Consider the following 21,014-nt stretch of genomic DNA (forward strand, 5'->3'; position numbering starts at 1 on the left):
GCTGTAGAGTTAGAGTTTGACTAAGTCCTAGATAGGGTTTGTTACAGTAATTAATTTATTGATCAAACTAAGTAAAAAAAAAGATATTGAACTTGATTCATGAAAAATTCCATCTTTTCATTTATCATTTCACCATTTATCATTATTTTGATTTATTGTAAATCAATAAACATCCTGGAAGCTATGAAAATGTCCCTCTCACACTGCCCTCTGCAGGGAGCATAATTGACTGACATCTCCAGCTGTCAGTCTCTGAATCTACCACCACATTCATGCTGACGTCATCCCCTGTCCTCTTCTTGGCCAGTTACTGAGCTTGGCAGGGATACTAAGGCGCGGGTCTCTTGGTTGTAGAAACACTGGTTTCCAGTCTCTGGGCTGTGGGTTCAGCTTCAGTCGTCCAACTTACTTTTCTTCCAGGAGTTGCCAGTCAACTTGTTACCAACCAGCCTTTAGCTCTCGTTTTTTTGGATCAAGTTGCTGAATATTCCCCATTATCTCACTGTTATGTCTGTACCATATGAAACTTTAACGTGTAGCCTGTCCAATATCCGTGATTACACAGGGTCTCTGGGATGTGGAAATACTGGCCAGAGACCCTGTGTAATTTGTTTGGCAGGGACTGAAGAAGATGGAATTCTTTGGGCAGAAGCAGGATGTCTGGTAGGATCTGGCCCCAGCACAGGACGTCCCGCAGCTGGTGGGCTCACAGCAGGTCTCCTGATAGCCACCAAGGACAGAGGATCCCAGCTGGCAGGTGCTGGGAGAGTAGACTACATTGCTGGGGTAGAAAGAATCATAGGTGGAAACTGGGTATCCCAAGTAACCTCCAAGAGAGTGGGAGGAGAAGTTTCCAGGGCTGCAGTTGTAATGCATGTGGAGTTCTGGGTTAAGCTGAGTTGCAGGGAGGTTTGGTGAGTGTGTCTGTTACCTTCTACTGGACGCTTATATACCCTAGCAATAGGTTAGTAGCATGTGCCCATTTTAATAAGAATGCTTAATTAGTCTCCAGGCAAAATGAAATACACCAACCTTCAAAGGCTTTTTTTTTTTTTTTTGGAGGCAGACTTTTAAATGAAAGAATTTCATTAGTTTTTCAAAGCAATTTTTTTCATGAGTAAAGATGTCATCTGTCATTCAACTAGCTTGGGTACATGAATAAAATCGTATGGTAATTGTCCCTATACGATTGGTGTTTTCTTTATCCTATCCCTCAAGATATTGTATCGAATGGGTAACACAGTGAGAACTTTGCTCTGTTTAAATTTCTAAAAAAATACTTTGTAGTCTGGAGGGGATATTTATTTTATTCCAAGTTTAGGAATCCAGTTGAGAACAGAAAACCCCCCACAGTACTTTTTTTTTTTTAATTTTATTTATTCATTTGACAGAGATAGAGAAAGCCAGCGAGAGAGGGAACACAAGCAGGGGGAGTGGGAGAGGAAGAAGCAGGCTCCCAGGGGAGGAGCCCGATGTGGGGCTTGATCCCAGAACGCCGGGATCACACCTTGAGCCGAAGGCAAATGCTTAACGACTGAGCCACCCAGGCGCCCCCACAATTCTTAATATCTGTTTCATCTCCCAAATCTTGTGGACCTTATAGAGGAAATAACCCACTAAGAACTCTTAATTGGTAGAAAAGCTAAATGAGTGTCCTGCACATTCGGATTTTGGTTTTCTTACAGCAAAAGTACCCAAGCTGCTTTTGTGTGTATAAGTTTTTGATTTAAGAATGAAGGGTCTGGGGGCACCTGGGTGGTTCAGTCAGTTAAGCGTCTGCCTTCAGCTCAGGTCATGATCTCAGAGTCCTGGAATCGAGCCCTGCATCGGGCTCTCTGCTCCTCAGGGAGTCGGCTTCTCCCTCTCCCTCTGTGGCTCCCCCTGCTTCTGCTCTCTCGCTTTGAAAGAAAGAAAGAAAGAAAGAAAGAAAGAAAGAAAGAAAGAAAAAGAAGGAAAAAGAAAAGAAAAAAGAAAAAAGAAAAAAGAAAAGAAAGAAAAGAAAAGAAAAGAGAAAAGAAAAGAAAAGAAAAGAAAAGAAAAGAAAAGAAAAGAAAAGAAAAGAAAAGAAAAGAAAAGAAAGAATAAAGGGTCCAGGGGCGCCTGGGTGGCTCAGTCAGTTAAATATCTGCCTTCGGCTCAGGAAGTGATCTCGGGTCCTAGGATCGAGCCCTGTGTGAAGCTCCCTGCTTATGGTGAGTCTGCTTCTCCCTCTCCCACTGTCCCCCTCTCCCCCTCATCCCTGCTCATGCTCTTGCTCTCTCTCAAATAAGTAAAATCTTAAAACAAAACAAAACAAAAAGAATAAAGTGTCCAATATTTGCAGGAATACTTGGAAGTAAAAATACTGAAGGCGAGGAATCCTTGCCCTGCAGTTGATTTGCTTTTTGATAGAAGTCACTGATAAATTATCAAACACTCTTCATCCCCATAAAGTTTAAGTAAATTTTTGGTAAGATTGATGCTGCTGAGAACAAAAGAATAAGCACTGCATATAAAAAAAATGGGCCTTTGTTCTCTTAGTTTCCTTTCATAGGGTAGGAATTTTACTACAGAAAGTAGAGAAAATCACGAAATTAGGAAAGTGTCTACCCCATGTAGACTTCAAAGAAAGTCAAGTGTTGGAAGAATTCATAGCTATAAATGATCTTTATAAGTTGAAATAAGGGTGGGGGGCATCAGAACAGATGATAATGTGAAATAAAGAATGAATGCGTTTGGGACCTGTGATGTGACACATGTATCAAGTGACATATATATTCTGCCTAGAAGACTAGTATCATCAAGTGCATCATGACTTGACTACCACAAGCAGAGCAGTGCATGGGTGCAGGAAATGGCTTAAAATATCCTGTGGGAGTGGGCAAACCTCCAAGACAGCCATCTTCAAAAATTGATGTGTTGTCCAATGGAAATGAGCTGAGACTCATTCTAGAAAGAACTGAGATTACTAGGTGAAAGTTTTAAGGGAAGATTCAGCTAAAAATCTAAAACAAGCCACTTTTGTAGCTAATGAGATTTCCATCTTGAGGGCACTGGGAATATCTTGTCAGGATATTGTAAATGGGATTCCAGTCTGGTAGAGGACTGGAGATAATTGCTAAACTTCCAAATGGTAAACTTTACGGGTCTGAACATTGTGAGCAGACAAATTGGTTTTTGAGCATGTTTCATTTATCACTTAATATCGTTTGTCTCCTGTTTCTAAAATAAATGATTCTTATTTATCAGGATTTTTAATTATGAATAGCAAAAAGCATTCTGCTAGATCCCAAACCTTCCCATTTTGTTTGTGAATAAAGCATTGAACATCAAAACATCCACATAGGCATTTAACTCACCTAAATTGAATTTGCTCGCTTGCTTCAATGTTATCCACTCTTATACCACAGCTATTTCTGTGGAAGAATAGCCTATGAGTCAGATATTTGGTAAGTTTTGGACATTCTTTTCTCAACAAAATGGAGGTTTTTTGCACTCCAACACTTTTGTTCAGAAGTGGAAGGGAAATGCTTTAGTGTGAAAGGAACGACTCAAACGGCACAGAAGCCACAGCAAGATAAACCTTCTCAATCTCTCCTCTTCCTCAGGGTATCAATCTTCATTACCCTACTACACAGAGGTGGAATACAAGTCATAGAACCAGAAAAAATATGACCATTATTTTAGAAATTTTGTAATACTTGTCAGAAACACCTGAAAACAATTTAAGTCAAAGTGATGTATGTTGCTTTCTGAGGCAAGGAAGAATCTCTTTAAGATGGCTCCTTCGGTCCAATACTTCAAGGCAATTACCTTATAAACTTTCTTTAGAACGAGAGCATTTTCCAGGTTCTGGGGAACTTTTTTAGTGATCCACACTGCCTCTGATTAGAGATAAAAAGACATGGGGCATTTTTGCCATGTTTTGTGATTTTTACTGGTTTTTCAGCATCTTAGATGAATCCCCTCTAACATTCCAAACTAATGTAAAGCAATTTTAATATTTAACTTATGCCACAGTAAACACACTCACACAAAAGAAAGAAAAACTAAAATCGACTCTTAGTCTGCATACAGTTTAAGCTGAAACACGGTAAATAAGGGAACCTCAGTTAAACTATTTCACTGAAGCCATTCAAACTGAGATCTGATTTAAAAAAAAAAAAATCCTCATACATCTTGCCATTACCACTGCTGCTTCCTCATGACACTCTTCATTAAGTAAACGTGCTTGGCAACAATCAACGTGTGTTTTTGTTTAAAAGAAATGACTATGAATAGTTCAGTTAGTTAGCAACTTGGCTATCCAGATGGCAACAATTTTGAGGCAGATTGTGAAAGGGGTATCAATTATTTTTAATTAAGCCACCTTTCCTCATCGCAGACACTGTCTACCTCTGAAGCAGGGCTCTGAGCGATCTGCGGGGTGACCTTTGGTAGAGGGAGATGACTAATAGCTTTGAAGATTCAACACTATTACCTGGATTCCAAGGCACACGCATTACTGCACTTTCCAGTTGTAAAACCACAAACACTACGTATGTTTGATTATGACGATCTTTTCAATTCAATTAAAAGCAGAAGGTAACCTGTTTTTATGTGTCACGCGGATGGCACACCCAATGATAAGGGTATATAAATGCCCCAGTCCACGAAGTGGCATTCAAACTCAGAATCTTCTCATTGCACAGCACATCTCCTATCACCATGTCCTACAACTGCTGCTCTGGAAACTTCTCCCAGTCCCTTGGGGGATACCTGCGCTACCCAGGATCCTTCTGTGGTTCATCCTACCCCAGCAACCTGTTCTGCAGCACTAACCTCCGCTCGCCCAGCACCTGCCAGCTGGGTTCCTCCCTCTACAGTGGCTGCCAGGAGAACTTCTGTGAGCCCACCAGCTGCCGGACGTCCTACCTGGTGTCCAGACCTTGCCAGACATCCTGCTTCCCCTCGAGGACCTCCACATTCTTCAGTCCCTGCCAGACGACTCTCACTGAGTCTCTGGGCTTTGGCTCCAGCGGCTTTCAATCTTTTGGTTGTGGCTCTCCCTCTCTGGGCTTTGGATTGGGTGGTTTCCAATCAGTGGCCTGTGGTCCCAGTGCTTTTTCATCTCTGGGTTGTAGATCCAGCTTTTATCGTCCACTCCACTTCTCTTCTAGAAGCTGCCAGTCTGCTTTCTACCAACCAACCTGTGGATCTGGCTTTTACTAATCTTACGTTTGAACATATCATTAGCTTGCAAATACCTACTGTGTCCAGTAATTTACCACAATACCAACTATGTCAGGATCCATGCTATCCGTTGATCTCTGTCCTATCATTAGCTTACAAATTTGACTTGTACTGTTACCTACTATGGCTTAGAAATGATTTGAATTCTGGTAATTGGAAAATACATTCACTGAAGAAAGATGCCGAAACAGCTTTCTTGTAGTTATATAGAGATGTAATATTGAAACATATTTCTTTCTTAATATCTTTCTTACTATCTCCTGGTTATTTCTCCTAGTGCATTTGTTTCAAATTTTACAAAATGGAAAAATGTAAGTTTAAATAAAAATATGTTACATGACATTCACATATATGTTTTCATATTATTTGTTTGCTCTGTGTCTTCAAAACTATTTCTAAATATCTGACTGGATATTTCTGTATTTGTATTTATCATTCAAAAATTTTTTACGAAAGGGGCGCCTGGGTGGCTCAGTCGGTAGAGCGTCTTGCTCTTGATTTCGGTTCTGGTCATGATCTCAGGGTTGTGGGATTGAACCCCATGTTGGGCTCTGTGCTCAGCACATAGTTGGCTTCTCCCTCTCCCTCTACTCTCCCTACTCGTGCTCTCTCTCTAAAATATATACTTTAAAAAATAAAATCATTAATTGTCTTTTTGGTTTGAAAGAAATTATCTTTAATATCTACTCCATACCTTTATATGATAAAACCTAGAAACCCACTTTTAAGACTATGAACCATTGTGGCCTTTTGTTCTGTACAGGGTTAGAAATTTCTATGTTTTTATATAAAATAATTACAAATTGTAATGGATATTAAATACACCACATAATTTTGGAAGGGAGGCTACTCTCATAAAATATACCCTAAAGCACATGCAGAAGTGGAGTGAAGCTCTCCAGTAGGAAGTTAGACGTTAGTGAGTTAGATTTGGTCACTCAACTGACATAAGAAATCAAGTCCCAAGTGTTGAATCATCACGTGGTACACCTGAAACTAATATAACACTGTATGTTGCCTACACTGGAATTAAAATAAAAACTTCAGAGGAGAGGGGGGTGGGGGAATGGGATAGACTGGTGATGGGTAGTAAGGAGGGCACGTATTGCATGGTGCACTGGGTGTTATACGCAACTAATGAAGCATCGAACTTAACATCGGAATCCGGGGATGTACTGTATGGTGATTAACATAATATAATAAAAAAATCATTAAAAAAAATGAAAGATGCAAAAAATAAATAAATAAAATAAAAACTAAATAATAATAATATAAAAAAGAAATCAAGTCTCTAAATGAAGTATCTAACACATTCCAACATTATTAGTAAGCAGGCCCAATATAGTCAGTCCTGTAGGTTTGATGAAATCCCTACTTGCTCCAGCTTTTTGGTTGTTTGGTTAATAACACTTGTTTGAAAACAACAACAAAACAAGACTTAAGACCAATGCAAATATTCTATTGTTATAGCATTCAGCTAAATATCCAGGCAGCTGATAACCCGGGAATCAGCAGTTCTGCCCCAGACTTTTATCCACTAAGTCAAGGACAACATTACTAAGGGCACGGATAACTAGATTCTTACCCACAGGGAAATCATACGTCTTGGTTCATTCTGTTTGTCTCCATATCCAGTCACATTTGGTGACAGTCTTAGATTTTTTTTTCTACTTTTTATTTATAATGAATGATAATTGAATTAACATAAGTGAGATTGGTTTGGGACACTTCCACTTTGGTCATGCTTGTAGCTCGTGGAGTATAAGATGCATGTAGAGTGGGCGGTGGTTTTACTTTAACCAATGTTAAATCTGGAAGAAGACAAGACTTCTAACCTTCCTTTGTTCATACTTTTTTGAGTAATATAGAACTATCGCTTTGCTTTCAAAGACAGTGTGCAGGAGGATCACTGAAAGACAAATTACACTCAGATACAAGAGGTAGGACTGCTCACACATTCAAATCCTGGTGATGGGTCATTTGTTTTTCTAACCTAGCCTTAAGTACTGCTATGGCTCTTTCCTTAGGCCCCAGCATGCAATAATATACACCAAGTTACCAGTAGGTGGAGATAGTGAGAAATTTGAGAATTACTGATGGGTTGTGGATGGAAATATGAGCATGAAACTGAGGCTGCCGTACAGCATATAAAGAATAATTTACATGCTTGCTGGGGTGGCTTGACTATATATTATATTGTTTAAATCTGCAACTATTCCTTTTGTCTGGGAACATCTTTCTTCTTTAAACTTTGCAAAAAAATTATTTTTAGGAGCAATGAGCTAAAATTGAAAGTTCATCTTCAATGAAAAAAGTGAATACAGAATTTCTATTCCTAAAGTAAGTTGATAGTGAATATTTAATTAGTACAACAATTTGATGCCATTTATTATCCACCATGGGGTTCAGCAAAGTCACTGACCACATGAAAAGTTAGAGACAATTTTGCTGAAGAAGCATCAACAACTCCTTCAAAAGAACTTAGAAGTGTTTTTTGAGGGGTGTGTGAGTGTGTGTGTGTGTGTGTGTGTGTATTTATTTATTTATTTATGTAAGTGTGTACTTAAGTAATCTTTACACCCCATGCAGGGCTCAAACTCACAACTTGGAAATCAAGAGTCACACGCTCTTTCGACTGAGCCAGCCATGCTCCTGGAAAGTAGAAGTTCTTTTAAGAGGATTGTGATGAAAAAAAAAAAAAAAAGATGATTGTGATGAGAGAAAAACTCTCTAAAGGCCTGATGCACAAAGGAAGCCATTTTAGCCTTCTTTCTAAGTCAGCATGACCGTACAGAAACTTTGTTCAAGCCAGAAGTCTGATTTATGGCCCACCATGCATGCGTTGTTCATCTGCTTTGTGGACAAGTAGCCTAAAGGAAAACCATCTTGTCCTTGAGATAGCGATCAGATCAGTGCTCCTACTCCCTGAATTCCTTGATGTTCAAATGTGGGATTTCTGCCTATATGCTCATCTACAATTTTTTGAGCTTTTCCAAGATGTAGAAAAGTATATTACCCTGTAAAGACTGTTCATTCTCTGGAGCACTTTCATTCTCCTGAAGATCCTGTTTCCTGGGCAGCTGTCCTAACTGGGGCCCAAATAAGACTATTTTCTTTCTGTATTTGAGTTCCGTTTCTGGTAAATTTGTGTCACCAGTTGCTTCCAAAGATGATGACTTATCATTAGCAGTTGCAAAAGGTGTGTTAACAGATCACTGGAATGCATACATTTTCATGGAGGTCAAATAACTATTCCAAATCATTTTCACTCATGTTAAACCCTAAGTTTTCCTGCGCATGCAGAACAACACACACACCAAAGCAATAGCTGTTATGTGCTCTTCTGTTAGCAGTAGGAAAAGTTCACCAAGGATTAGATGAAGGCACTTTTATGTCTGTATTGTCAAATGCTTCCCATAGAAAATGAACTAATTCTAGTAATGGTTTGATTTCTTCATCCATTTGAAGGGGAGCAAAATCTGCCACCTCCAAATATGCCACCTTGTCCTGTCAATTATTTTAAGCTGGTTATTTTTAAGAAAATGCAGACACAAAAGAAGATCTGAAAATTGAGTAGAAGTTACCCTTTTGTAAGAGACATTTATATTCATAAGAAAAACTTGTTTGTAAAGGTATCTCCTACCCTGTGCCAGGAAAAAAGGAAAGGACTCAACAGTCTGGAAACTCTTGTCAGTGAGGGTGAGGACCTCAATCTGCATAACATCAACCTTGCTTACTGAGATTTTCCTAGTCACCTCCATAACTGACTCCATACTCCCAATGTCTTCCTTTGTCTTCAGCTGAAAATGGTATTTAAGGGGGTGGCTTTGGCCATTTCAAGGGGTTATTTCCCCCTTGGAGTTATACAAGTTATTAAACTTTTGTTTTACTCCTGTTCATCTGTTTTAAATTTCAAGAACCTCAAGGGTAGAAGTAAAATGTTCTTCTCCCCAGCACAGTACAAAGAATCCAAGTAAAGTTCATAATGCTCTATTTGACGATGTTAATATAAAGTTATTTAAAAAGGTCAACATTGAAGATAAAATTATTAATTGCCTCAGTAATAATAAAAAATGCAAATCTGGTAAAGGACAGCATCTTGGTAAAGACAAGTAAGATTCCTATGTAGAAAAATAACAATTGTAAGTATTGTAAACAAATAATTTATAACTGTATCCAAACAAACTGGAATATTCTGCTACTGAAAGTTGAGGCAGTAGTTTTAAACCTTTGTGTACACCCACGGTAGGTTAGTTTGGCAATCAATGCTTTTCCTTACCTCATCAATCACCTCTGTTGTGTTATTATCCTTGTGCCTTTGTGTTGTGGTTTTTTTAGACTGTTAGTATGCTAATTACATAACAAAGCACACACAAGAAATTTTCTTCTGTTTCTTGAGGGGGAGGGGCTACTATTCTGCCAAGCTAGATTCTAAATCTTCCCCTCCCCCTCCAGCCCCACACACCTATGCTGCTTACGAGCAAACAGTACTCCTTTTCTCTACTCAAGGACCTTCCCTTGATTTTCCTCGGACCGCTTCCACGCCTTCAACCTTACTCACCAATATGAATCCAGTTTACAGTTTTTGGGAGATGTCACAAGATTTTGGCAATTTTACTTTTTTTTTTTTTTTAATTTTCATAGAAAAGCTTCTAGGAGCAGCAGTGTTTGTATTGCGGAATTTGAAAGGAAATTAAGAAATCTGTCAAGTTACATAAGAATCATCTTTATTTTTTCATTCGTTTCATTTTTAAAATTTTTAACAAGAAGCTGATTATCTCTAATTTTTGGTTGCTTGTATTGAACTTGAATACGTAAAGTGAGATGTGAGAGGGCTTTTTTTAAAAAAATTATTTTTGCTCATAGTGTTAGGTATTGAGGAAGGAAACATCATGGTGTGACACTAATAATAATAATTAATGTGAAGAATATAGGATTTGTCACAACACGGAGGATTTCCAGGGATCTCTTCCTGAGAGGCAATCAAATATTTCTCTCTCAGTCTTTTATTAGGTACTATAGTTAATATAAATACTTTCAAATGAAATTAGCTCACCCTTCCTTCGTGCTTTTCTCCAAAACTCTAAATTTGTTTTCATTCCTACTCTTTATTCTGGATGCTATTCATGAGGCTAATGAAAGGAGATCCCATAGGAGTTGAAGCCTATTCATATAAAGGAATTTCTGTAGTACCAGAGGTACTCAGATACTCTTTGGTTAAACAGAGTTGCATATTAAAAAAATAAAATAAAATCCAGAAAGAACAATAAAAGATAGATTCAAGAGGTCAGATTCTACAAGATCTTTGATTTATAAACTTTAGCAAGCTTCTAATCCTTTTGAGTTTTTATTCCCTTATGTCTGGAAAAGTCTATAGGACATAATGTTTATCTTTCTCACAGGGATGTTTGAGCATTAAATGAAAGTGGTATATCTGATACCTTTTGTGCTCTCCCTTACGTCGTCATTCTCTCGGTGGATCCCAGGCACAGTTACGGTCAACAATTTCACGCAGACCTCAACTCTCTTTGTGCAGACAGCTTCTCTTCCCAAACACAACATTTCTTTCACTCTCTACCTGAGCTTCTCTGAGGTCACAGCCAGGAAAACAAATGGAGCCCATGTGAATCCTCATTTGCACACTGAAGGAAGTTCCAGGAAGTTAACTTACATCTGGGACAACACTGAACCAATGAGAGACATGGAAGCTGATGGATAAATGCTTCTGTTTGTTGATCAGATCCTGGGGTAAATAATTCCAAGAGTCATTCTATAAGTTCCTAAAAAGGCCCAGAAGCGTTGAGTTCCCATTGCCCACTGTAATATTAACTAAAAAATACATCCTTTTATGAGATTTTCCTTTCTGATTTTTCTAAACTTCCATGATCTCCCAAACCAGCTCCCTGGGATCTTGTACCAAGTAAACTACCTGCACCCAAGTTCTTGACTTCAGCTCTGTTTTGGGGAGTTGGGGATTGAGGCTAGGACCAATAAGCATAAATGTTCAACACTGCTCAGGTGTGTTGCTCTTAGCTCGAAAGGCTGAACCTTGGAGAAACATGAGGAGGTTATTCCAACTTCCTTAACCCAGTTACTCCCCATCTAAGATCATTTCAAAACTCACATATGTTTATAGGTAAGGTTCAGGAACACATCGCCTATGGCAGGCAGGGATCACGGCACTTAGGCTAACCAACAAAGAGCATCCATAGATCATCTGTTTTCTGCTGAAAATCCACACTCAAAGACTGGACTTTGAGGTACATGTCTATTGATGTATAACCTCACCTTGTAAATTATATTGTATTCTTGTTGTCTGCATTTCTAGTTTATGTACCAATTTCTTTGTTTTCCTTTATCAGCAAAAATTCATGATCCTTATTCTCAGACAAGTGTCACTGACATTGAGACATGCAAAATATGGATCTCCAAGAAATGAATATTCGCAGCAGAAAACATAGCCAATGTCAAAAGAAATTTGCTCAAATCTATTATATTGTATGTGACCAAACCCAGTCTCAGAGTCATACTGATCTTTATCAAAATCTCCCAAATCCATAAAATACAAAAACTACAGGCAAATAATAATAATAAAAAGAAGATGAACAATATATTTGAATGCCAGATTACAAATATTTATTAGATTATAATCTTCCTTTTCAGTTGCTTTTCAATGAAAATCCAATATCATGTATTCTAACAATAGTACAGAATTTAAGAATCCATTTGAGATTACTCATTAAGTTCAGTCAGACAAAACTTGGGGCTACAAGAAACTGATGATAAGGAATAAAAGAATAGTAGTAATTGGTGGAAATGAAAACAATGGCTGTACTGAGTAGAGACTTTGAGATCAATACTCAAAGACATCTGGACCCTCAACAAGTTGAACTATAGAAGCTAGGTCCACAGGGAGGCCTGTAACACAATGACTGGCAGCTCCTAGTGGTGGTGAAGTAGGTTGGGTGGCAGAATCTGGATCCATAACTCAGGGAAGGGAAGCCATAGACTCTAAAACTGAGGGGTCTGATGCCCAGGGATCCACAACCCAGGGAGTAGCAGCTTCTGGATCCATAGCCCAGGGAACGGCAGCTGCTGGACCCAATGCCCACAGACCCAGGGTAAGCCGTCCAGCAGGGACTGCAGAGCGTGGAGGTCCTTGGGCGGTAGCAGGACGTCTGGCTGGGGCTGGACACCACACAGGATGTCTGGCAGCTGGTGGGCTCACAGCAGGTCTCCTGACAGCCACTGGAGAGGGAGGAGCCCAGCTGGCAGGTGCGGTAGACCAGGTTGCTGGGGTAAGAGCCGCAGGAGGAGCCCGGGTAGCGCAAGTAGCCCCCAAGGGAGCGGGAGGAGAAGTTTCCAGAGCAGCAGCTGTAGGACATGTTGGCAGGAGATGTGAATTCTGCTGAATGGCAGTGAGAAGATTCTCTGTTTGAATTTCATCTCTGGAATGGGGTGTTTATATACTCTCAGCCACGGGTGTGGTGACCTACACGGTCATCCGTTACATATTTGTGTGCCCTCATTGACATATGTGTAACTCAGTAATCTCTGTAATTGCAGTTGACTAGTTCCCATATCTTGTATTTGGATGCTATAATTTTGGTGTTATAGCCAAAGCTAGTGAACTGCTCCTATGTCAGAAATACCATGACTGTTTGACATTAATGTTCATCTCATCTCCGCCAGGAAAGCCCTTCCTTTCCTTTTGCCATAACCTTCATGTGTTTTATTCCTGGCAATAATGGGCATATACTTTTCTTAAATGGCAGGGAATGAGATATAACTATTTTTCTGTTTTTTCAATTGATTAGAGGTATAATTTTGGCTTTAATAGGAATAGACTAAATATTGACCTTACTTGTCACCATGTTTTCTCATTTTCCAAAATTATTGTCCATCTACATCCACATTCTATTACACAGTATGTCTCAGATGCAATGGAAAGGGGGGGAATGTCAGCCAATACAAACTAAATACCATTGATGGTTAAAGCCAGAGAGAAACCTGGAGATTTATTTGGAGACATGGTTACAGTGAAGGACAGAACCAAGGCAGAGTCACAAGTGCAGATCAATCAGGGGCCTTAGGAAGAAAACCAAAGAGCTAAGCAATATTGAAATGAGGGAAGAAATAATTGGGTTTTAGGTTCAGTGTGTCTGATATGAGGCCTATAATCCTAACAGATTCTCATTCATATGCATATCAACCCTGAGACTCTCCTTCTCAGATCTTGGACTGCAGGAGGCTGAGTTGACCAAGGGCCCCATGTGCTACAGGGCAGCAGATACTAGCTAGATAAGCTCTGTCCTGGGACACAGGGGACTTCTCTGATGGCCAATGACTGAGGATTCCCCAGTAGCCTTGGGGAGTTATGCCTAGTCTGTGTGGCTGCCTCAGGCACTGTGGTCAGACTTGTACTGGGTCTAACAGCTCTCCTCACCTTCTTCACCCGCTCCTCCAATTCTCTGACAGACATTTCCCAAATGTAATCCTTGAGACTTTCATTCCATCTTGGTGTCAAGCCAGCTCTACTCATGCCTTTCATCAATTTTGGTAAATTCTCAATGATAGTCTCTTCAAATATTGTTTCTCCCTTTTTCTGATATTCTAATTATAAGCAAAATATACTATTAAACTCTGTTACATATGCTTCATACTCTTTTCTTTGTTTTCGTTCATTTTATCTCTTTATACTTACTTTGGGAATTTCTTCCTATCCTATCTCCCAAATCATTAATTGTCTGTTTAGCTTTGTTTCATCTCCCGATAAAACACATCAATTAAGTTTTACAGATCAGTTAGTATATTGTAAATTTCCAAAATTTCAATGAGGTTCTGTTGCATGGCTTTTAATTTTCTGCCAAAATTCTCAATCCTGTCTTTACTTCTTTAAGTATAATTATTCCTTGATAATATCTTCCTATTTCTTAATGTTAAATTCTTCACATAGGTATCTTAAAGTCTGATTTTGGCATGTGGACTGTGTATTTCAGATTCCATTTTCTGGTGTTCTGTTTTGTTTCAGTCTTTTCTTCTCATATTCCTACTATATTTTGAGAGTAGTATATATATGAAATATATACACACACACATCCCAGAATGATTTACCTTCCTCTAGAAAGAATTTACTTACGTTTCAGGCAGGCTGCTAAGATAAGGTCACCAACATCCTAGACCATTTTAATCCAATCAGGGATTGAGATAATTCAAACCTGGGCTTCATCCTTATGAAGAGCTGTTTATTAGCACTTCAATTTTACTTCTAGGAATTGGTTCTCTAAGGTCTGGGATATTTGCTATGATCTCAACTCCAATAGATGCTGAATTCCAATTTTATTTCCTAAGCCTAGTGAGTTTATGGAATTTATCTTAGCCTCTTGGTCACTACTTTCAAAATCAACATATAATTTTAAGAGAATAGCAACTCCAGATGTAGGCTTATTTCTTTTGACTTCAGCCCTGACCCATGTAGTATCCCTAGGACTCAAAATACTTAGGTATTTCTCTGAAGTTTTCAAACAGAGATGATGATGATTGATGATGATGATGATGATGATGATGTATTTTCACCAGATTTTCTATTCTCATTGAAAAGAAGGGTTCAATGTTTAAAGCAATGTTAACTTGCTAATTTTACATAATTTTGAAAGATATACTTCTTTTTAAAATACATAGGAATGATTCGAATAAGTGAGGAGCTACAGTGAAGGTAGCCATTTAAAAATCCTGTTAGAGTAGTTTCCCTGGTAGTAGATGACACCTACCAAATTTCAGGAAATTCAAATGTTACAATTGTGGGTATGTAGCCTTTCTTTCCAACCAGGTCTCCCATTTCCATAGCATATATACTTTACATTGTGCCACAATATGGCCTGAATTCAGCGCTTGCCTTCACACCTTTCTGATTTTCTTATCCCATTTTATCCTTCCAGATCTTATCTTATTCCTTTCTATATTTATTGTATCTCTGCTTTTCTAGTGACACGTCGTTCCCAACAGAAGTCGTCACACCCTGCCTACATCCCCTGGGTAATCATCTGTAAATTCTGAAGTGTACTGATTACTGGGGGTATCTATAAAACTCTGCCCAAGGACTTTTTCACTCCACAAGGGCTTGCTGAGCCCTCTGTGGGGAATTCTCCACCAGGATTGAGTTTCAGCTGTCTGCAGTGGTGCCTAGCTTAGTAATGAACCCCGCATTGCCTTCCTCCTACTGTCTGTCACATTTCCCACTCCCCTGCAGGTAATTGCTGGTCTCCCCTCCCAAGTAAACAATTTGCATTTGAACTCATGTTCTCAACCATTGTTTTTGGATAATTTATAGAAAAAATACATACTTGGATACCTCCCTGATATGCTTATTGAAAAATCTTCAATATTTCTCCACCTTATAAAATTTAAATGAAATGATCCCTAGGGAGAAATACCAAGAATATATTACAGAGAGAAATGTGCTTTAATATTTCATGTAGCACATTTAAGAAAAGCATCCATGATATCTTTGTCCAACGAATATATTTTCAAGAATAGAGAATTTGAAAGTCTCCTAATCTAAGTTGGATAATAACAACACATCTTGTGGTTATAAATAATAATACATAGTATTAGAATCTTTAAATGAGAAGTATTGGCTTTTTCTTATTGAATGTCTAACCTAGATAATTAGTAAAAGGTAAATCTCCAGCCTGTTAGTGACTAGTAATTTGAAGAAGAGCAGCAGGTGGGTGCCCAAAGTTGCAACTTTCAACTATGGATGAGATTCTGTTGGAAACATGCCTCAAATATCAAGACCATTTTGTTCATAGCCTAGTGATGGGACTCTGCAATCAAAAGACCAGAAGCCACTGGGTGCACATCCCAGAGTAATCAATTTTATGTGAAATATCTCAATTTTTAATTGTTAATAAATAAATCAGTTCAGAAAATGGTGGAGGTCCATGTTATATAGAACAAACAATATAATCACTGGGTCTAAGGTTAGGGAAATAGTCCACAGGTGGGGAATTGACAAATCCTTTTGAAATTTATATTAACTTAATATAGATGAAGGTTTAGAAATTTAGAGGCAAAGGGAAGAGAAAAACACCTCTTCTCGGAAGAATGATGCTTGAACAAGGACCCTGGAGTCATTGAAAACAAATTCACTGAATTTCGTGCTTTACCTAATAAATCTATGCTCCCCTTTTAACTCATAAGTTTAACCTGCAAGATTATTTTATTTTTTCCAGCTATATTGAAGTATAAATGACAAGTAAGTTATATGTATTTAAGGTATACAATGTTATGTTTAGATACAAGTCTACATTGTGAAATGATTATCAAAATCAAACTAATAAAATATTCACCATTTCACATGGTTACAATTCTTGCACGTGTGGTTAAAACATTTAAGATGATCTTTCTTAGCAAATTTTAAGTATGCAAAAGTGGTGTTAATAGTTTTACTAACTACAGCTACCATGTTGTATGTTAGAACCCCAGAATTTATTCATCCCACATAACTGAAATCTTCTCTGACCAACACTATTTTAAGGAATTGTGTTCAAAAACAGAAAAACTGGGAAAGTCATAGTGTCCACAATATTGTATCAATAGGAATCAATAGGACACTTTACCTACTTGCCGAGGCACAAAGCAAGGAGAAATTCTGGTTTTGAAGAACAGAAAATCAAGGACTCACAAAGCACCTATTTGAATTGGGTTCATTTACATCTTTCCTCAGTCCTCTTCCTTCTAGAAGGTTTACAGTATGTTACTTTTAAAACTGCTATAGGGGCGCCTGGGTGGCACAGCGGTTAAGCGTCTGCCTTCGGCTCAGGGCGTGATCCCGACGTTGTGGGGTCGAGCCCCACATCAGGCTCCTCTGCGGTGAGCCTGCTTCTTCCTCTCCCACTCCCCCTGCTTGTGTTCCCTCTCTCGCTGGCTGTCTCTATCTCTGTCAAATAAATAAATAAAATCTTTAAAAATAAAATAAAACTGCTATAAATTTTATTGAAAAAATTCAATACTTTTAACATTATTGCTGTGAGTTTATTATAGTTTTATTAGTAAAATAAAATTTTACCATCAACCATGATAGTACATTATCCTGGGCCTAGAATATCATTTAACTGATTTTAACTAATAGTTTATTTACTTATTTATGAATTTATTATTTATTTACTTTTGGAGAGAGAATGAGAGGGAGAGTGGGTGGGAGTTGGGGCAGAGAGAGAGGGAGAGGAAGAGAGAGAATTTTAAGCAGTCTCTATGCCTAGGGTGGAGCCTGACATGGGGCTCGATCCCACGACCCAGAGATCATGACCTGAGCTTAAACCAAGAGTTGGACGCTTAACCAACTGAGCCACCCTGGCACCCCTATTTTGTTTATTTTTTTTAACTGATTTTATTTTAACATTGAACTTAGAAAGCAGCCGGTTATACTCTTAGAATATGATGAATTATCAAACTTTAAAAAAATTGTGAATCTATAGTTACGCAATGGCAAAAAATAACAAAACAAGAAAAATAGAGAAAACCAAACTTAGAGAAAAAAACAAGAATGAAAAATGGTAGGGGGACAGATAGAGTTGGGGAGAGAGAAAAAGAAGGAGAGAGATGGAGAGAGAGAGAGAGAGATTCATGTACCCCCCAGAGGAAAAGGGACCCGGACAAGAAACATTTAGGCAGAAAAACTCAGGGTGGTACCAGGCTATGCAAGTGCCAGAAAATCATTCAAAACCTGTGTAGTGAAAAGCTAAGATATTCTAAGAGGTTAGACGCCCTGGATATTTATAAATGTAGATGATAAAATGGATAATACATCAACTTTCATAAAATATACTAAATTTGAAAGGTTCTAATTCTAAAGATATTAGGATGGAACAGATCATCATTTAAGAGTGCACTAGAAAAAAGGCTGAAATCTCTGAGGCTTTATCTGTTCCTCTTTTAGCTATTTCCTGCCCTCAATAGGCTAGTGTTTTCCTCTTGACTGCCTAGAGATAGGCCTAGATTGATCTTCTTTGAGATTGTTTCAACGAACCCTTGAACCCTTGTGTTTTCACCTTATCTTTAGATATGTGACAAGATGTCTGTCAGTGTCTAGCCATCTGTCTTTGTTTTATCTATGTTGGGTCTCTCTTCATCGGACAAGAGACACACTGGGTAACCACTACTTGACACATTCCTTCTCTATTGCTGGCATAACAAATTACCACCAAGTAATTCTGGAGCATGTGGAGTATGGTGACAAGGTGGCTCATTCTTGGAAGGTTCCATCCAGGTGGACAATGTGCCTCTGATTCATTGTACCAGGAAAAAAAAAAAATGATGTGATCTCATTCCCCACTCTTAGGAGAAAAGCATCCACCAGGAAAACCAGATGTTGAAACACAGGAAGCAGATGCAGGTAGCATAAGCCCCAGGAGAAGCCGTCCTGGCTGTGGTGCTTTCCTCATCATGATGGGATGAACATTAACGTCAAACACTCATGGCATTTCTGACATAGGAGCAGTTCATTGGCTTTAGCTATAACACCAAAATTAGAGCACCTGTAAATCCAAATGCGGGAAACTAGTCAACCGCAATTACAAAGGAGATTATTGAGTTACACATACGCAAAAGAGCAGATCTGACATAGGAACCATGCATGATTCTGCAGCATGCCACACCCGTGGCTGAGAGTATATAAACACCTCAGTCCGGAGATGACATTCAAACAGAGAATCTTCTCACTGTCATTCAGCAGAATTCACATCTCCTGCCAACATGTCCTACAGCTGCTGCTCTGGAAACTTCTCCTCCCGCTCCCTTGGGGGGCTCCTTGCGCTACCCGGGCTCCTCCTGCGGCTCTTACCCCAGCAACCTGGTCTACCGCACCTGCCAGCTGGGCTCCTCCCTCTCCAGTGGCTGTCAGGAGACCTGCTGTGAGCCCACCAGCTGCCAGACATCCTGTGTGGTGTCCAGCCCCAGCCAGACGTCCTGCTACCGCCCAAGGACCTCCACGCTCTGCAGTCCCTGCCAGACAACTTGCTCTGGGTCTGTGGGCATTGGGTCCAGCAGCTGCCGTTCCCTGGGCTATGGATCCAGAAGCTGCTACTCCCTGGGCTGTGGATCCCAGGGCTTCAGACCCCTGGGTTTTAGAGTCCATGGTTACCCTTCTCTGAGCTATGGATCCAGTTTCTATCTCCCAATCTATTTTCCTTTCAGGAGTTTCCATTCATCTTGTTACTGGCCACACTACAGATCTGGCTCCTACTGATTGGCATGTTGAAGAGTGAAATCCATTTAAGAAATGCAGATTCTGTCCTGAGATTATGTATTATCTTAATTTCTTCCATTAAAAAGCATCTAATATTCCCTGATCTCCAGTAACTTTACCTCGCCAGCCCTCAAACACTGGCTGATAGAAGAACTTTGTCAAACTATAAGATTAATGAGTAATTCAAATTCCATTGTTGACAAAATTTATGGTTTGCATTTCTCCCAACAATAGATGAAAAGTCAAATGATTTTATTTTAATAAAATCTTTATTCTGCTATCTAAATATGTTAATATTGTTATTTATTAGTAAATGTCAACTAGGATTTGTGTTATCAATGCTTTTGTTAATGGGTTTTGGAAAACTCAGATTTTACTGGCCGTGTACTAATTTTGGTTGGGTTTGGGTATTTCCCGCTGTTTAAGTAGTTCCTTGGATGCCCACAGTTTCTAGGCACAGCCTTTTTCTCAATGAAATCTCAAGAGATTTGAACATCTTGTTCACACAATGAATATAGACTATGCATACAAAGACATAATAAAGGCATTATGTACCAGAGAAATTTGAGGAGTGTAGGAACAAAGTTTAGATTTACATGATGAGGCCTGTGCTTGCAGGTTATTCAAATGGAAGACTAGTGTGTGGGTGTAACATTTTAGAAAAAGAACACCTATGAGCTTTTGCTAATCACAGTGAAGGGATGCCACATATATATTTTTTTAATTGACTAAATCCCTGTACTCCAATCACTATTTTCAATCTGCTCAAATTATCCCCATTTGTATAAGAACAACTTAGATGGGAACAAACTTAGCTGGGAAGGAACTTGGCTCAGCAGGTGTAAAGTTGCACCTGGGTTCTTTGCCAACATATACACTGAATCTGACTAAATGAGAATCTAATCTAAACAAGAAACCTTTAATTTCATTAAAAATGACTCTTTCCGCTGTATATTGAAATAAAATTGTATGTCCTTTATTTACACCATTCTTCTCTCCTACAACCAAGGGTTATAAATGTAAGGTACTAACATGTAACATAGAAACTAACCATGTAGTAGATAGTACAGATACTGTAACATACTGACATAGCGTAACAACTGGAGACATGATATTAATATAGAACAAGCAGTGTTTAAATATTTTCCCTAGTTTTTATTTTATAAGATCCTCAAACATCCCTGAAATTAGGAAATGGAATGCAGAGTACTCAAAGCTTGGAAAAAACCCAGTCTTCTATCTTGGTATATCTCACCAGCTTTCTTTATTTACTCCTTAACTACTGACATGATAAAATTTGAAATATAAAAGGAGTGGTAGGGGCCAGTAATTCAATCTACTTACTCCACAGAGGTGGAAACTGAAAGATAGAAGAGACAAATAGAACTTTACAAGATTACACAGCAAGTTATTATAGAGTTATTAGAATTGCTTTATTCTATGTATCCTCACCAATCCTCTCACTTCCCTCATAAGTCATGACACAACATAGTTAGAGGAAAACATAAAGGAATAATGAAAGAAGATTTGGGGAAATTTTTCATCAGTCATTGTG

The 21,014-nt window shown here is 38.7% G+C and overlaps 3 protein-coding genes and 1 non-coding gene across 4 annotated transcripts; 2 read left to right on the forward strand and 2 right to left on the reverse strand.

The window, feature by feature from the left end:
• Window positions 1-528: 528 nt before the first annotated feature.
• LOC117801377 (keratin-associated protein 15-1-like) lies at window positions 529-876 on the reverse strand. The gene has a single exon (XM_034655674.1). The coding sequence runs from the start codon at window positions 874-876 to the stop codon at window positions 529-531; it is 348 nt and encodes a 115-aa protein (XP_034511565.1).
• A 3,778-nt stretch (window positions 877-4,654) lies between these two features.
• LOC100474410 (keratin-associated protein 14-like) lies at window positions 4,655-5,542 on the forward strand. Its single transcript, XM_002926759.4, has one exon. The coding sequence runs from the start codon at window positions 4,687-4,689 to the stop codon at window positions 5,188-5,190; it is 504 nt and encodes a 167-aa protein (XP_002926805.1). The 5' UTR covers window positions 4,655-4,686; the 3' UTR covers window positions 5,191-5,542.
• Window positions 5,543-11,978: 6,436 nt separating this feature from the next.
• LOC100477168 (keratin-associated protein 13-1) lies at window positions 11,979-12,647 on the reverse strand. Its single transcript, XM_002926769.3, has one exon. The coding sequence runs from the start codon at window positions 12,594-12,596 to the stop codon at window positions 12,090-12,092; it is 507 nt and encodes a 168-aa protein (XP_002926815.1). The 5' UTR covers window positions 12,597-12,647; the 3' UTR covers window positions 11,979-12,089.
• A 6,304-nt stretch (window positions 12,648-18,951) lies between these two features.
• LOC100477422 lies at window positions 18,952-19,459 on the forward strand. Its single transcript, XR_004626049.1, has one exon. It is a non-coding gene; the product is annotated as a keratin-associated protein 13-1 (transcript).
• Window positions 19,460-21,014: the final 1,555 nt, after the last annotated feature.

This window comes from Ailuropoda melanoleuca, chromosome 1 (assembly GCF_002007445.2).
Source record: "Ailuropoda melanoleuca isolate Jingjing chromosome 1, ASM200744v2, whole genome shotgun sequence".
NCBI lineage: Eukaryota > Metazoa > Chordata > Mammalia > Carnivora > Ursidae > Ailuropoda > Ailuropoda melanoleuca.

What these genes read in the sequence shown, in the direction of transcription:
- LOC117801377 (XM_034655674.1), bottom strand. Translation starts at nt 876, where the DNA reads ATGCATTACAACTGCAGCCCTGGAAACTTCTCCTCCCACTCTCTTGGA.
- LOC100477168 (XM_002926769.3), bottom strand. Translation starts at nt 12,596, where the DNA reads ATGTCCTACAGCTGCTGCTCTGGAAACTTCTCCTCCCGCTCCCTTGGG.
- LOC100474410 (XM_002926759.4), top strand. Translation starts at nt 4,687, where the DNA reads ATGTCCTACAACTGCTGCTCTGGAAACTTCTCCCAGTCCCTTGGGGGA.